A 16,994-nucleotide genomic window follows, 5' to 3' on the forward strand; every position below is an offset into this window, starting at 1 on the left:
CTTTATCAACCTGCCATTACACAAACTTTAACAACCCACCATTGGGAAAAGACCTAAAGGCCACGTGCTTTTTATGCATCCTTTTAGCCGACCAGCTATTTTATGTTCCTGGGGACTGTCCTGTTAGCTTTTCAGTCCTCACAGAAATGTTTGGTTCCTAATTTGACAAGCCAATTGAACAATCCAGACTTGGTTTGGGCTCCTCGAGTATTGATCCCTTGAATCTCAAGTCTAGTTTGGGGGGAGCTCTTGCTACCATAGCTGTGACAGTTAATGTTTTATTCCGTGGGAAAATTTGTTTCTAGCTTTTCAATGAATTATGTTTGCATATATATTTTTTGAAATACCTTGTTTACTTTTATATATAAGGTTTACAAAATGTTTAAATTGATTATGAGTTGTTCGATCAACTTAATTAATGATTCACAAAATGTGACATGTATTCGAGGATACTTTTAAAAAAATGAAGTTTGTAAAATTGTAGTTTAAAGTTTAAACGTCAAACTGATCGAATCGGTTCATAACAATCTACATATGCTCAGATACACATTGGCTATTAAATAATATAATTATTTAATTATATGAACTTACCTTAAGTCATTGAATCATATGCTTCTAACTGAACATGTCGGCAATTATAAATGCATTAAAACACAAAAATAGTTTTTTAGAAGGAGAAATTTATTTTATTCAAGACATCTCAACCACAAGCCTCCCATTTGCCGCAAATGTTTCATAGGAATCACAAGTCGTCAATTTAAAGATTGAGAGTTACTAAAGCCCCGAGAGGTGCAGCACAGTCCCCACTCTCAAGGGGGTTTTGTGTTATAAAAACTGTAATTGCTGTTACGATCTAATATGCTACTTCTTTTTTCAACTGCAGGTCTCAAAGCAACCCTTATGAATTCTGTGGGCGAGGGACACAGGATGAACTACAATCTCTTTTTGTGTAGTGGAAACATAACCACTTGCCCTAAAAAAGGGAAAAGTTACTTGACATCGTTGATATCATTATCAACAAATAATTGACTATCCGTCGAATATTATATATATATATATATATATATATATATATATATATATATATATATATATATATATATATATATATATATGGGAAATAATCCGCTATATATATATGGGAAATAATCCGCTACACATTATCTAAGCCATCCAATGACACACACACACAATATATATATATATATATATATATATATATGGGAAATGAACCGCTACACATTATCTAAGCCATCCAATCACACACACACAATATATATATATATATATATATATATATATATAATGCTAGTGAAAGTCAAAAAAATGGTTTGACCCCTTTAATTATGCTGTAACCACCATCAAAAGTTACCGTTCCTTATCTCTCTCGAAGATTTTCCAGAATCGAGTGTAAGCTTTCATCTTCATCTCAAGTCCTCCATACAACAGACAAATTATCTTAGACACATGACTTTTGCTGGTTTTCTCAAAACTCCTTTCTCCACTGTCATATAAACGTTGAAAGAGTCACAAATTTATCATTTCTTACGGGCTTCAGTTTTGTATAACGAAAAAAAAAAGCAGACCAGAAGTGATGTTATAACTTAAAATTTGTTTCGAACGGATGCAATTTCACTCTTTTTTTCACACAAACCCAAATTTAGGTGTGATTAATTTGTAAAGATTATTTCTATGTATCAAATTGGTTATAGCAAAACCTTAGGTGTGTTTGTGAAAAAAAAAAAGACTATACTTATGAACTCAATCTCATTTAGCTCATGTCGTTACCTGGAGATTGAGATAAGTTCGATCTTTGACTCCACAATCTTTGACGCCCACAACCGCCTTTTCTCCATCTTTATTTTTGAAACTCGATCATTTCTGATAAGGCAGCAACAGCATCACTGTAACTCATTTCTGCTCTTTGATCCTGCCAATCAGGTTAGAACTCGCCATCTCTCTCTCTGTCTTAAATCTCCTGTTTTCATGATCTGGAACTATTCTTCCCCTCATTTTTCCAGTTTGGTGTCTCATGAAATGCTCTTGGGTATCTGTGATCTTCATTTCTGTTATATTTATTTCATTTCTGTTATATTTATCTTCATTCCATGCGTGAAAATATTTTTCCTCTTGTGCTTGCTTTTGTGAATGGTATGGTTTGTAGAGATCTTTTCCCATTCGTGAAACTAAAAATTTCTCAAGACATATATATTCAAGTTAACCGGACATTTCCTCACTAATTATCCGTTTCTTCTTCATAATAATGTATTCCCTTTCAAAATCTTCTTCAAAAGAGATCCTTCCTTCTTTATATTCAGAAAATTTTTCCTGGCGTGGATTTGAGCCTCCTAGCCAATGTTCTTGGAGGCGTACACCTCAAGGCGAGGAAATGAGGCGCACGTCACCTGAGTGAAGCGTACACCTGACCATGGTCTGCATGACTTGAAAACTTGTAATCGTGAACTTTAACTTGGTGAATAAAATTTCATAATTTTATTCCTAATAAAAAGCATAAGTCTCGTGAATATATTTTGATTTTTTTTTCCATTGACCCATTATACCAGTTCGTCGTATAGATTATACCACTCAGGTCAGAAACAAAAGCAGAATGCATAATTCTTGTTAAAATTATCTTAAATTAAAATATTAGCATGCTAGCATATTTATCGAATATTGATTTAGCATAAGAAAATGTGAGCTAGAAATGACCAACTATGCACATTTTACTTAGAGAAAAACACCAAAAGAAAAGGTTTTGTTCTTGAATCAAATTAGCTCTGAATTTTTATGCAAAATGCCAACTTATTACGATCATAAGAAAAATAAAAAATTAGTTTTCTTTGTAACAAATATTTTTGAAATTTGTCTCTGAAATTAAGTTGGTAAAAATCGGAAGTCGGATACGAGCCACCTAAGATCATAAAAAGGCTATCTAGCTTGTCAGAGTTAGTCAGTTCAGAGTAATTGATTGAAAATAAACAAATAAATATAGAATTATATAGACATAACCAAACAATATGTGGAAAAAACCATTATATAGTGATTTTTTGTTAGGGTTTAGATGAAAAATCCTCCAACCAATATATTGCATCGAGTAAAGTGTTTAATCACATCCACCGGATACATGATTGCTATAGTATTTTTAGCTCTCTAAGTACAAAAACCATATATTTATATGATTGTGCCGAGAAAACAAATTCCAATGTCACTTTCTCGAATATGAATGTCCACATTGCCCTTTTTTTTTTAATGTTCATGTCTTGAATGGCTTGTGAAAGGGAAGAGCTATGAAGGCTCTGAAGCGCGCTGTTCTCAGATTACCTCAACAGGACACTCATCACAAGAAGGAAGAAAAGATGACCTACTATGATCCTTTTGTACAACTTGATCTTGATGTTGCACAAGCTACCAAGGTGCTCTCTTTGTCTCTTTCCTCCTCTTCGATGCTTCCTCACTTTGGTTGATGATTTATTGTATGTGTTCTTTGTGATTATTTAAGGCTTAATGTATTTGATGCTAGCTTAAGCTTGTCATCTTCACTATGCTTTAACTTGTGCATCAGTTATCCTTTTTTGCAGCATAAAAAGTTTGTCCGAACACTTTAAATAGAGACTAACCGCCTACCAACTTTACCATTTTGTTTTTTTAGTTGTATATTTTGAGTATAAAAATTAAAGTTCTCGTGATCTTCACATTCTTCTTTACTTTTCTTAGGTCTTTCTCATACATATAATGCATCTATTGGTTATCCTTTTGCCACAAGGCACATTTGAAGAATACTTCTATTAAGTCGAACTAGTTTTTTGTTATTTTTCTCAATTTAAAATGCTCTTTTTTTTTATTTTGCAGGATGTGCAGATCTGTAGAGAAGTTATTTTTGCTCATTCTTCAGTTTCATCAAGCGTGAAAAACAGCGTTCACGGTATGATCACATCCTAACGTCGATTAAAGAGGAACAATTAACTTGTCGCATTAAAATATCGTTTCTTTGCTAAGTTAATTTTATAAAATGTAAAATAAACTAACTTGATCAGCTTATTTTTGTCTTAGTTTTTCCTAGTGTTAGTGATGTTTCACTAGATCTACATTTATGTTTTTTTTAAGAGAAAATTTTTTATTTATTTTTATTTTTAATCTTTATTAATATTGAACTCTTTGCTTGGAAGAGAATTGAACTTGTTATATGCTTCGATTTGACGCTTGATCTTTCATTAAAACTGAATAGTTTGTATCATTTAACAGAATTCTCCAAGTCACGTAAAGCTATTAGCACGTTCATGTTGCAATTGAAGATAACATCAGAGAATGACAAAATCAGTAAGTACATAGAAGTATTTTCGGTTGCAATTCTTTACTTCATTTACACAAGGGCGGAGGCCGGTGCAGGCACTGTGTGGTCAATTACCCACACAGAGTGCCCACAAAAATTCTTATTGTTATATTGATACTTCAAAGAAGTTGTTCTCATTTACAAATCGGTACCCTTAAAAATTTAAAATTTTATAACTAGTGTCCATTAAGTAGAATTTTCTGGCTCTACCTCTGTTTCCCAACATATTATATGATAATATATTCACTTGTATTTCATGTTTTGGTTTTTTGTTTCATTCTATATCTTGTTGAATAATTTTACATTGGTTGGTACGGTTAATGCAGATAATGTTCTCCTTAAACTAGGAAATGCTCAGAGCGAACTCCACAAGCTTGCTGAAAAATATGTAGGCCGATATCTTTATGAAGGTTAACGATCGCTTATTGATTATAAATATGAAAAAAAATATTGAGTTCCTTGTTTAATCTGTTGCCGCAGCACGCCCAGCTGTCTCAAGAAATGTCAATTCCTTCGGAGTGTCTCTTAAATCAACTTCAAACTGTTGAGGTATTTTAAATTTCTTTCAATTCATTTGCATAAACATAATTTATTTGGTATTTATTTGGTGACTATTATTAAAAAAATATATAAAGTGGCATTTGAATAGTCGCTCATCTCTCTCTCTCTCTCTCTATATATATATATATATATATATATATATATACATATATATACATATATATAACATATCATTTGTTGGGTAAATAGGATGAGTATGTCGTCATATCACCTAACAAAAGAGCCAAGCTCTACCGCTTGCCATATCCCCCCAAAGTATAAAGCCGCAGTGTGGTGCCCCGCATATGTTACAATTGGCATATCAGTGTCCTTTTTTTTACAGTATAGTGAGTTAGCACCCCATGAGCTCAAAATGTAAACTAGCCGCCTAACAACCGCCATTTATAGGTATAAGCAATTCATGGCGGTTTAAATTCTTCTAATCAAATGTTAGGATGACGAAACTATGCAATTGAATTAAGCGAAGTACATATCTATGTGTAAATGTGTATATATATATATATATATATATATATATATATATATATATATAAGTCATAGGTTGCATCGGGGCCACGGTATGTGATAGGCTGCCTTCAGATCAACAACAGCATACCCGGCACTTTTTTTAGTTCCAAGAGAATAGTACTCAGGAGAATAGAAGCGGAACATACTATCTATATCACCCCAGCTATGCCATGCCTTTGAGGCTTCTGTCTTATGATTTATTTAAGTTAAATTTTAATTTTTTTTTTTTTGCAATTTACACGTTTCTGTCCTTTTCTGCAGGAAGTAAGGAGGCAGTGTGAAGAAAAGAGGTCAAACTTCATATACTTGGTTAATTAGAGCATCATTTATGACAAATTCACACTATTTGATTGATGGCATGAATTTTAGGTTATTTTATCAACAAATGAAGATGAAGAAAGAGAAAAGGAATGGAAGAAGTGTCAAAGAACAAGTGAAATTGTTCCAAAATTTTCAGACTGCTAGAGATGCGTATTACAATTGGGGATCATTTTATGTTGGCCGATGCAAATCTTTGATGCAATCAGTGTGTCAAACTCTCATCGCTCAGACAGCCCAAAACTTTTCAGCAGAGGTTTGGTGTTAAAGTTTTCATGTTATTTTCATCATTTTTTTCCCTTTTTCTTCTTGTTGATATTATCCTTTCTTTTTTCCCTGATAAGCAGATTGATCTCTTTCAAAAGGCTCTAGCATCATATGAGGCTATTGTAGATGAGGTACAAAATAGTTTTGAGAAATATTATGATGGCAGCAAGCTCAAAGGATCCAACCAGAATGATCATTCCAATGATGGAAGTGTTAGTTTAGAGTGTAGAAGCAATATGTGTTTTGAGGATTCTTCAAGCTTACAAGATTCTTTGGAGGTCAGATATGGTTGACTTTTATGACTGAAATTTCTTATTTCCATTTTATGAAATTTTAATTTGTTCCATGATAGATATAGTTATTGTCACAGAAAACCCGACTTTTTCGAAAAAAAAAATCCCATAAAAATGTTAAAAACAAAGAAAACTACAAAACCCATTTTTTCCATTCTTTTTGGAAAAAAAAAAAACTAACTCTGAATTAAATGAATTGTTCGTGTTTATTTTTTCACTTTTCTCACGTTTTCCTTGTTGTTTTTATGTTATTTTTGCTTCAAAGTTTAAAACTTAAGTTGAATTATTTATCTTCATTTTTATCAATACTAAAACATCATTTTTACCATTTTATCAAATTATTTTTTATGTTTTCTTGTTAGTTTTTCATGTATTTTACAAGAAATAGCCGATTTTTGCCCGACTGTTTAAAACCCATTAAAGACATTTGTAACAATGGATATAATAATATTTATAACAATTGAAAAAAAATCATTGAAACTTTGGGGCACCAATATACATAAATGAGCAACTGGTAGAGAACATCAATATATAAGTAAGGAAAATTTTTGGAACCATGTGGGCATGGGTAAACTGCCCACACATGCCTACATGTTGCTCTACTATCGCCATTAGCGTCAGGGGTTCGACATAGCTAGTTGGGTCAATGGAATTTTTAGCGAGGGTTTTCGGATATTTTGTCATCAGGCACCATCTAGCAGCCGGCTGGTTTCAATTCTCCGGCTGGTTTCAATTCTTCTTATGAGTAGATAGTCATTTTTTTTCTCAATTTAAAATTACACATTTTTTTCACTACAAATAGTGATATTAAATTCATACAAACAAAAACGTACGGTTTTGCCATTCAAAAGATTACAAAAGCACCAGCTAGCAATCAACAGCAATGTTGATAATTACTAGATACTGAGCTGGAAAATTGAATTTTTCAATTATATATTCAAATACATGAATTCATGTGAGTTGGATACTTTTTCTTATTTATTTTATACATAACCTACCCTTTCATTTGTGATCATTTATCGAATATCTGACACAAAATTTTCAACATATTTAAGGAATGTTATTTCTTGTTGTGTTCATGCAGAAATCTGAAGGTGCCAATCAAATTTCTACTCCTATAGAATTGGGGGCTGATAATGTTGAATCGGAGAATGAGCTTGTTTGAAATGTTCATAAACGTCGATGAAACTATGCGTGCGGGAGGACTGCTTAAGCTCGCTTTCCTTCATATGACGCATTTGCTTTTTCTTGTCCTAAGAAGTGCACTTCTCCTTCGTCTTTATTGTTCATATTGACCATCTTTTGTTTAAAATTTTAAGCACTATTATTGATGCTTATTAGTTTGTTTAAATATGTCTAGAACTGTATATAGGCTCATTATCTTGACATAAACATATAAACCTTCAGTTTACAAGAGAGATGAATTTCCTTCGATCCACTGATGGGTCAGATCTGGTTTGATGATCTTCTCAGTTTTGTTTCGCTAGATTTTATTTTTGCCTTTTTAATTAACTCGACCATTCCAAGCATAGTTACCAAGATAGAAAATGGATATGAGTAAGTGACATATAGTAAGCAAAAGTAAGGAAACGAGCCTCAAAAATTGATAAGCAGGAAGCGCTATATGTTTATATCGTAAAACACAAATAATGTACGTGATATTATATGAAAATTCAAACTTGCCGGATGTCGAATTTTGCCAGAATGCTAAAAATCAGAAGTGTGCTGCCAAAAGCACATAAAGCATCACTAATTTTCATGTTGCAACTGGTTTTAGTGGTGAATTTTTAATTTTAACATCTCACAGTATCTGCTAGATTTAAAATCCCATATTATATAGAAAAACTCAAATATACCGGATGCCAGATGAATGAAAATTAATCATCACGTTAAGACTGTAAATCATCACTAAAAGACTGTAACTAGACACATTAACGACGATTTGTAGTGCAACAACAGTTTATATAATATAGGTTTTGTAATATTTGAAGGGCTGTAATAATTACATACTAGAAATTTTTGTTGGGTTTTAAAATATATCACGAAATGCTAGTAAACTTGTTATTCTAGTGGCCGTTGGCAACAATAACAATGTGTCCTGTTTCATGAACCTGCCCTACGAATTGGAACAGATTCATGTTCATATGAACCCTAGTGGAACCTCCCTTTGCTAGAAATTGTGGCAGCAAACAGGGCACAAAGGAAAACTATACGTTCTCTGTTGTTATCTGTGAAACACGTGTACCACCTTTCCTCCCCTTGCAAAATGCAGGCATTAATAAACACACACATACATAAATGGACTACAAGAATGGTGCAAAATTCATTATTGGTGAAGCGCGAACCGGCAAAGCGTTTTGTTAATTATACAACCTGTGCCAAAAGAAAGGGCGCTCTCTCTCTCTCTCTCTCTCTCTCCAGCAACCAACCGTGGTAACGTCCAAGGCAGCGCCTAATATGCTTGTGCCTGTTGGTTCCCATAGCAGATCGATAAGGTGCTGGCAGAATTTTCTTCAAGCTTCAATATATCCATAATTTAGCTAGCAACAGGTTTATCTTCCATGTTGAGCTCCAGTTCGAGGCCCATACTTAGTAGATGTTCCATCATACTTGTGATATCACTCTTCAAGCGTGCAGAAAACTCCTGGTCCAGATCAAAGAGATCACGTTACAAACAAACATGAAAAGGACGTCAATTCAGCAACCCAACAAAAGATTACTGGATAACTGAATTAATGACCAAAAACAAAGGTTGGGCGTTGAAACCCAATTGTTTGATTAAGGTAAAGTAGAATTTGTACAAACCATTACTAGCATGATGGTATTTTTATTCAACATAGCTTTCAAAGAATTATAATAGAACAATTCAGACAAGAATGAACCTTCAGGATATTTGTGATAATCCATTCATATTCCAAGGGAAAATTAATTTGTCTTATAGTACATTTAATCATGTATGTTTCGGCAATCTTGGTCAAATTTGCTCAAGTTTTTAGATGTTATTTTTGAGGTGGCAATAGAAAACAAACTAAATGGATGTGTCAAGTGAAAAGAGGACCCAGCTGGAGGAACTTTATAAGCAATTTTTGTGAAACGTCATGAATTTGGCAGTCCACAAGCTGACCAGCTCCATGGCTGGACCCTTGCTGTTGTTCGCAAATCTGACCAAGTAGTCATAGATGCAATCAGAACGTCCAAAACTTTATGGTTCAAAAACAAATCAATGAAATCCAATGTGCAGATGAAATTTTATATAACCATCAAGATTGACAGCATCAAATTTCCATGTAATAAAACCCAACCTCATTGGAAAATTCTTTTTGTTCTGGAACATAGATTTGGATGATTGGACTACATCCATGTGGTCAGATCATCAAAACTTGGTTGAAATCCAGCTGGACAGCCATATACTGAACAGCAGAAATTGAACACACACAACATATATAAATATAAAAGGGTCGATCTGCTATATATGCCATGCTTGCCCTCGCTGGCAAGTGCTGTATGGCTATCAAGAGATATGGCCAACATAATGTGGAACCTTTTTATATGTGTTGTATATATATGTATGTATGTGTGTATGTATAGCAACACCAAGAAGATTCTGCTTTTTTAGCAACTAAGTCTCATGCTTTGGATGCAGTTTGCTCGTGTTAGAAATAAATATGAAACAGTGACTTCAGGAGGAATTGAACAGGCAAAAACCACAGCAACAAACTCGTGCCAATTCATCCAACAGTTAATCAGAAAAAGAAGCAGCAGAAATTGACCTTTCTTTCCTCCTTATTTTGTTGCTCTTTTACTGCTGAAATCCATTCAGTCACTAGTTTCTGAAGCTCTATTTGGATCAATGGTTTCTTTGCATCAGGTAGGTTCTAGCAGGTTAACAGATATACATAAGATTAGTCTTGCAATGTCAAAAATTTAAAGAGAAGACAGCACAAGACACTTTTATAACATGAGCAAGAATATGGAGGGAAACAGGAAAAGAAAAGACTCAAGTGAATTCAGGTCTTTGCAATTTTCCCCACCTAATACAGGTTATTAGGTGGGATGGTTTCGTTATCACTAAACAAAAAAGGAAACATCAGGAAAATCATGCCTTTTGGCATTTTGAGGATGATCTGTGCACCACAAAATGGAAAAATATAACCGAGGACCATATCAACAAAATGCTAGCAAGTAAGCAAATTTGAATATCTACTTTGACCTTATATAAACAACAAAATCTTACCGATGGAAGAAGCCAGTACAATTTCTTATTAGCCATTTATTGCCGACAAGAAGTACAGTGAGGAACTTTAAACTTGAATGGAAGTCTTTCTTAAATCTCCAATTGCAAACAAACGCCCTTGTAGACACCAACTCAAAATACAAATGCATGCTCTTGACTCATTATGGAAACTATAAGCGCTATTCTAACTTGAAATTTGAAACATTTAAAAAAACTGACCCAACTGAACATATAGGTGGAATCGAAGCACTTTAAACTTGAATAAAGGACATCCAAATGTACACCAATTACCAATGAATGCCCTAGAAGACACCAACTCGATATGCATGTAGATGCTCTTGACTCAATGTGGGAACTATGGGACTGCACTTCCATCTTGAAAATTTCAAATATGAAAAAGCATACCTGACTGAGCAAATGAATGGTGACAGCAGCATTTTCAGGCTGATGTTGAAGTAGATACCCCTGTAGATGACATACGATAGAACATGAATTTTAGATTTTACATATCCCTTGACAACACAGATTAGATCAACATAGTTCATTTAAGGCACTTAATTTTACTTAGATAAGATAAAAATGCTCTCTAAGGTCTCATCCCTAGAAGGACTGAGAGGTCGGCTGTTTCTTCAGCAAAAAGTCAAGAATAAGCTTAACTAAGCAAAATTCAAAAGAGCACTGCCTCTAAAATGAATATTCAGAAGCCATCAGAGGCAATTTCTGTTCCAGTAAAAAAAAAGGGTTGTTTCATTTTTTATGACAATTTATCCTCTCAATAATAGGCATCCATCAAAATTGAAATTGCATAAAGGTGCTCATATGCCTCCAAACCCAACCCTCTGATAGTGGTTTCCTTCAACAACTTGGCTGTTTCCTTGAAAATTTACATATTCGTGTGTTTCTCATTTCAAATTAATCTGTGATTCTTCTTTTCATCTTAAACGTATTTGTACAATAAATATAGGAAATAAAAAATAGATGGAAAAGGATTGGACCTTGACACAAGCAAAAGCAGTTGGAACAGTATGTTTCTTCCCAGATTTTGACCTAAGCTCCTCAATTTCCCATATCAACTCCATCTTTCCTGCAATTACCGATAAGAAAGTAAACTACAACATCAAGGAAAAGAGAAGGTGGCAATCACATGGCACAGAACAAACAAAATCATGAAGACACATGAAACAGCAGTCCTTATCAGCATACATGGTCATCTACTGAAATCTGGTTTTCTTTGTACATCTTGAGATGTATTATATCTAATGGCAAATATATGAAAGGTAGACACTTTGGTTCCTTTATGCAATCACACCTTTAACTAACTTGTCCATCCAACACATGAGCTGTCTGAGTTAACGAAGATATTTCTTACCCATTTTTGCAGCAAAATCCATCCAAATGTCATAAGCAGTTCGATGCAGTTTTATTCCACTCTTAATGAATTTTTTCGCAAACTTACAGATGAGATCCCAGTCGCCCACATTGTAACAGATGCTGCAATAAGATGAATCCAACTTCAGTGTTCACAGAATCATGCGACTGGATGAGACTTTTAACCCATGAAATGGAAAAATATACTTACATGATTGCCAAGGTGAATTTAAAGGAATATGGCTAATAAAATTAATGAAATAAAGTGCGAGCTAAACAAGTCATGGAATGTGCATCCAAATATTTTGCAGAAGACCAACTGGGGACCTCAGCACCCTAATGTATTAAATCAATCCACTCATGATAATAATAATATTTCAAGGATGAAGTCACCAATAAAGGACCTGAACAGCAAAAAGCATGCTGTTGTTAAAAGGGATGGTGTTTCAATGAAAAAGAAAATTTACTTGTTAACAAGCGAATTTTGCATCTTCCCTAGCTTATGCAAGAACACATCTGACTAACAAAATAGAACTCTTGTACCTGAAAACTATGTCGGCTGTCGTTGGTTGAAATTGTAAGGAATTCCTTTTCATCACTTGCAATATCTTAACCATCGCTTTTGCATCATTGTGTTCTTTTGCATGTAACTAGAGCCCCATTAAAAGAGTCAAATGGTATCAAGGCAATTGCACTATCAAATGAAAAATTTAGCAATCCATTGAAAAAGTCCAGTGTGAGAATCACCAGCAGGTAATGAGCAGATCCAATAGTGGGAGTTATACCATAGACATTATGCTTCCAAAGCACTTTTAGTCCTGCATACACCAAAATTTTATATACGTAAGCACCACACTTGCCAAGAATTTTGTCAATTGGTGCCTCAGCTGAACCAAACATGAAAGGAAACAACTTGACTAAACCACATTTCAGACCAAAGTTGGTTCTAGTGTTTATTTTTAGAAGGGCATTGTTCTCCTTCTGCTCTGACAATGAGAAACCATGAAACGTAGCAACAGCAGGACAGGGAAAGGACAGTTATTTCCTTGGAAAAGGCCAGGAGGTCATACCAAGGTCTACAGCACCAGCACGTGCACATGCCTCGGCAATTTGCATACAGTATTGAGAATTGAAATTATCATGGATGCGAAGGTGGGATAGCCGCTGTAGCAAGAGATCATTTCTGCATGTCAGTAAGATATCCCTTATCAACCAAAGGGTGTTCAAAGGGGAAGAAATGGCTCTGATCAATTAGTCACTAACAAAAATTCGAAGCTTTTGCAGTATTCCGAATAGAAGCTTCACATCTTCCCGGTTTACACAGCTTGCAAACATAGCCCTCAGCCAAGCATTTGGAGGCATTGTTCCAGCTTCCACAGATTTCAGCATTTTATTGTAGAGTTCCTGTGCAGCTTCTGAATTGCAGCATCACACAACATGCCAAAGTTAGAATCTTTTGGACATGAAGGCTGAAACAAGAAAAACTTTTATGTCTTCAATGCTTGATGCAGTAAACTATGTCAACCATAAGATATGTGTAACTAATAAAGGAAAACGAGTTTCTCCAAACACTTATGAGCTTACTCCTCATATACACAAGTATCTTTCAACCAAGAGAGAAATGGCTGAATACTTAGTACAATGACACTCTACAGAAGTATTTATTCATTGATCATAAATTGAAATAAACACTCAACCCACAAAAAAATGTTTTCTATTAATTTGAATAAACTATAAAGTAACAATTTGGAGGTTGAACCATGACTACTGGAATCCTTTAGCACAAAGCTGGATTTTTGCTTGTTTATTGCTCATAATTGGAAATATACACTCAGTTTACAAAAAGATTCTATTACTTTGAATTAGACTATAAAGTAAGAATATTTGGAGATCGAGCCATAACGACTGGAAACCTTTAGCACTGGATTTTCAATCCCAAGGAATGGAAACTGGAATCCATCAAGAATTTTGATTGCCACGCATAAACTCTACTCACTTATACACACACACACACATATACATAGTGCAATGAATTGACTTCTAAATTCTGATCCCATTCTGCTTACTGTTCTTATTTCCCACTCTATCAACTAAGGACCATTTAATTAGAATAAAAGAAGAAAAGATAGCCAATGACCGGTGATGCTCATATCTGAGGTGGCAGTGCCAGTATTAGTGGCAGTAGTATAACAGTAATGATGGTAGTACAAGTGGTGGTGGTTGTTGAAAATGGTGGGGCCTTATTGCCGTTCTGATTATAGCAGGGACAGCTGAAGTGGTCTCTACGGCAACAAGTGCCGAATGTCAGTGTCGTGCTGGCAGCCTAGATGGTGGTAATAGCAAGGTTCAGCAACAAAGGTTGGAATGGTGACAGAAGCAGAGCTTGCAGTGGCAGGCTGGCAACTATAGAGATGGTGGTGGCGGTGGTGGTGTGACGTGATGCGATTGAAAAATTGGAATGTAAATAGAACAAAAGGTTTTCACTTGTTCTTCGGAAAAGGGATTCAGCTCCACTTAAGTCTGTAAAATTCATTAAAACAGTAAAAATAGAACAGCCAGATACAATAGCTTGCCATTTAAAATAACATAAATTGTTGTTTACAAGGATGTCCAGACAAGGAGCAAATATCCATGAATAACGTCTCCAATAAACAAGAGTGTATCTGTTACCAACGAATGAAAATACAAACTAACAAGACTGAAAAAAGGTGAAATCAACAAAGGAGTGTCCAAGAAAGCTTACATACAAGAGCCGTACTGCCGGCAATTTTGCTTCTCTAAGTATATCTGAGTTTGACAAAGAACTTTTGTTGTGTTTGATAGCCTTGGATCTTAGATCCGAGGCTGCGTTAAAGGTGTGTTTTGGAACATGGATTTTAAATCCACTTTACATGTTAAAAACCAAGGATTTAAGGTCGGAGACTCGGAAGGGTGGAGGGGTCCGACCTTAAATCCGTGAATCTCCATGGTGAAACAAACACAGCCTTCAGAAGATCTAATTAACCTACTGATAAGACAATAAAAGTATGGGTTCAGCCACCATGCACATACATAAGATGCCACCTAGACACATGATACTTTGTCCAAGCTAACTGCACAGGCAAGAAAAAGAGAAGACAGTGACAGAGTGGACTAGAAAAGGGATTGCATGAAATGGATATCAAAAGATGAATTTTCAAGACCTGAAGGTGTAGCTGTAACCGTCTTTGCCTCAGTACTGAATGATGCCTTCACACTTGTAGAGCAAAATGCTTGATCCAGAAATTGTTCAATTTCATCTGCTCCAAAAGAATCCAGAACCAGTCACGTAGGTTTCAATAATGAGAAAGGGGCTGGGTAGGCATCTAGGAAAAGTAAATTGACAGCTTCTGACCTAATGGTGGACAAACTAAATATATATTTACACCAATTTCAATTCCCTGACAGTATTGTGTAGAACAAACACATCCACTCGACCATTCTTACCTCCCGAGACTGCCACAATGTAACTCTTAAACCAAAAAAGGAAAATGAAACAAGAAATCGTGAAGTTGCCATTCTGTAGGTTACCGTATATAAGATCACGTAAAACTGCAATCTTTCACTATAATCAACGGAAACAGCATGGAATAAAAAGAAGAAGACAAAGCATGAAGCTCATCGATGCAATACGCTGCGTTCAAAACCGTCCTGCTTCACAGAGCTCCACCACAAAACCAGATAAGAATAAGAACATAAGACAACACCTTTCTTGTCCCAGTGAGATTTTCTGAGCCGTATTCCTCCTCCACGAGAGGTCGACTTCTGCTTCTACAAGGGTCTACATCAACAACTACTGAATTCGTCGAAAAGCTTTCTATTCCGCGACGACAATGCTGACAACGAAGTGTATAATCACTAAACAGAGAAGCAGGAAACTAAAAACCCGACACTTGCCTTCCACATTTTTGACATTCAACAAAGCAACATAACACTGTGTCTCATAAAATAAAATAATAATAATAATAAAAGACCCGAGCACCATATAAAGGAAATTCCTTCCAAGGAACTCTTCTCCAACCTAAAGCTTAAGTGGACCAAATATCTCCAAAAAAAAAAAAATAATAACAACAACAACAACAAAACGAGAATGGTCGCAAATGCAATCGGCATTTCTCAATGAATCTATTCAAGAAAAAGTGAAGCGAACCATCAGAAAGGAAAACTAACTTCGTGAGCTTGGAGGCAGAAGGGAAGGGATGGATAAGGTCCGGCGCTGTTGAGAGTAATAAGAGAACGGCAGAGACGCCTCGATGGCGGACGAAATGGAATTCTCCGAACGGACGGCAGAGCACATCGATGCCCCAAGAAAACGAGCGCTTCGGGAGATCCTCATCCTCTCAATCGACTCTCTCCCTTCCTTGAACACTTGCAGAAGCAAGAAGAAGAAGAAGAAAGGAAATAGTGGCAGTGAAGGGAAGACTCCCCTAAACCCTCGCGGTTCTCTGTTGCCGGTTCGGGTTGGTACTCGGAATCAACCCAAATTACTTCACCAACAAGCCGGTGGCCCAGCTAGAAAAATCCACTCGCATCAACTCATAGTATACTTAAAAAATTTTAAACTCACTACTCTATGACTCAAGCCAATTCGAGGTTTAACTTATTTAATAATAGATGAGTTGAGTTAGAGTTAAGAAATATATTATATTAAATAAATTAGTTGAGCTCAAGCGGAGTTAGAACATATTCAATTAAGTAAACGAGTTGGGTTCAATTCTAAACGCAAATTCAAGTTGTTTATATTTTGTCAAGCTTGTGCGTAAATGTAAAAGAACATGTCAAAGGTATCTTAAAATGTTCACCAAAAAAAGAAAAATGTTGCAATGGATTTCCTTGTGGCTCTTAAGGGTATGGTCAATAGTTCATGGATCAGTTATATTTGTGTTTAACAATAAATTTTTTAATAAATGGCTCAAATGGTTCTTTAAGCTCAAGCCAGATCCCTACTCGAGTTGAACTGAACCAATTTTGATCCTTCTTAGCTTGAACAAGCCGAGTTCGAGTTAGGTAATTCATACTCAGATTGAGCCGAGTTCGAGTTCGAGTTGAGCCTTTTAAAACTCCAGCCAAATTTAAACTGGCCTGGCTCACAAACCCT

At 35.2% G+C, this 16,994-nt stretch overlaps 2 protein-coding genes across 2 annotated transcripts; one reads left to right on the top strand and one right to left on the bottom strand.

The window, feature by feature from the left end:
• The first annotated feature begins 1,902 nt into the window (after positions 1–1,902).
• On the top strand, positions 1,903–7,564 carry LOC116255222 (uncharacterized protein At2g33490-like). The gene is made up of 10 exons (XM_031631003.2): positions 1,903–1,941; positions 3,279–3,413; positions 3,850–3,922; positions 4,243–4,317; positions 4,657–4,718; positions 4,811–4,879; positions 5,660–5,688; positions 5,768–5,972; positions 6,064–6,261; positions 7,361–7,564. The coding sequence occupies exons 2-10, from the start codon at positions 3,288–3,290 to the stop codon at positions 7,439–7,441; spliced, it is 918 nt and encodes a 305-aa protein (XP_031486863.2). The 5' UTR covers positions 1,903–1,941; positions 3,279–3,287; the 3' UTR covers positions 7,442–7,564.
• A 987-nt stretch (positions 7,565–8,551) lies between these two features.
• Positions 8,552–16,347, bottom strand: LOC116255053 (uncharacterized). The gene is made up of 11 exons (XM_031630786.2): positions 16,067–16,347; positions 15,061–15,156; positions 13,142–13,293; positions 12,949–13,042; positions 12,626–12,696; positions 12,422–12,528; positions 11,880–12,001; positions 11,506–11,594; positions 10,916–10,975; positions 10,047–10,151; positions 8,552–8,920 (listed from the first exon to the last, which is right to left on the bottom strand). Exons 1-11 carry the CDS (start codon positions 16,230–16,232, stop codon positions 8,813–8,815), a joined length of 1,170 nt encoding a protein of 389 aa, XP_031486646.1. The 5' UTR covers positions 16,233–16,347; the 3' UTR covers positions 8,552–8,812.
• Positions 16,348–16,994: the final 647 nt, after the last annotated feature.

This window comes from Nymphaea colorata, chromosome 5 (assembly GCF_008831285.2).
Source record: "Nymphaea colorata isolate Beijing-Zhang1983 chromosome 5, ASM883128v2, whole genome shotgun sequence".
Lineage (NCBI taxonomy): Eukaryota > Viridiplantae > Streptophyta > Magnoliopsida > Nymphaeales > Nymphaeaceae > Nymphaea > Nymphaea colorata.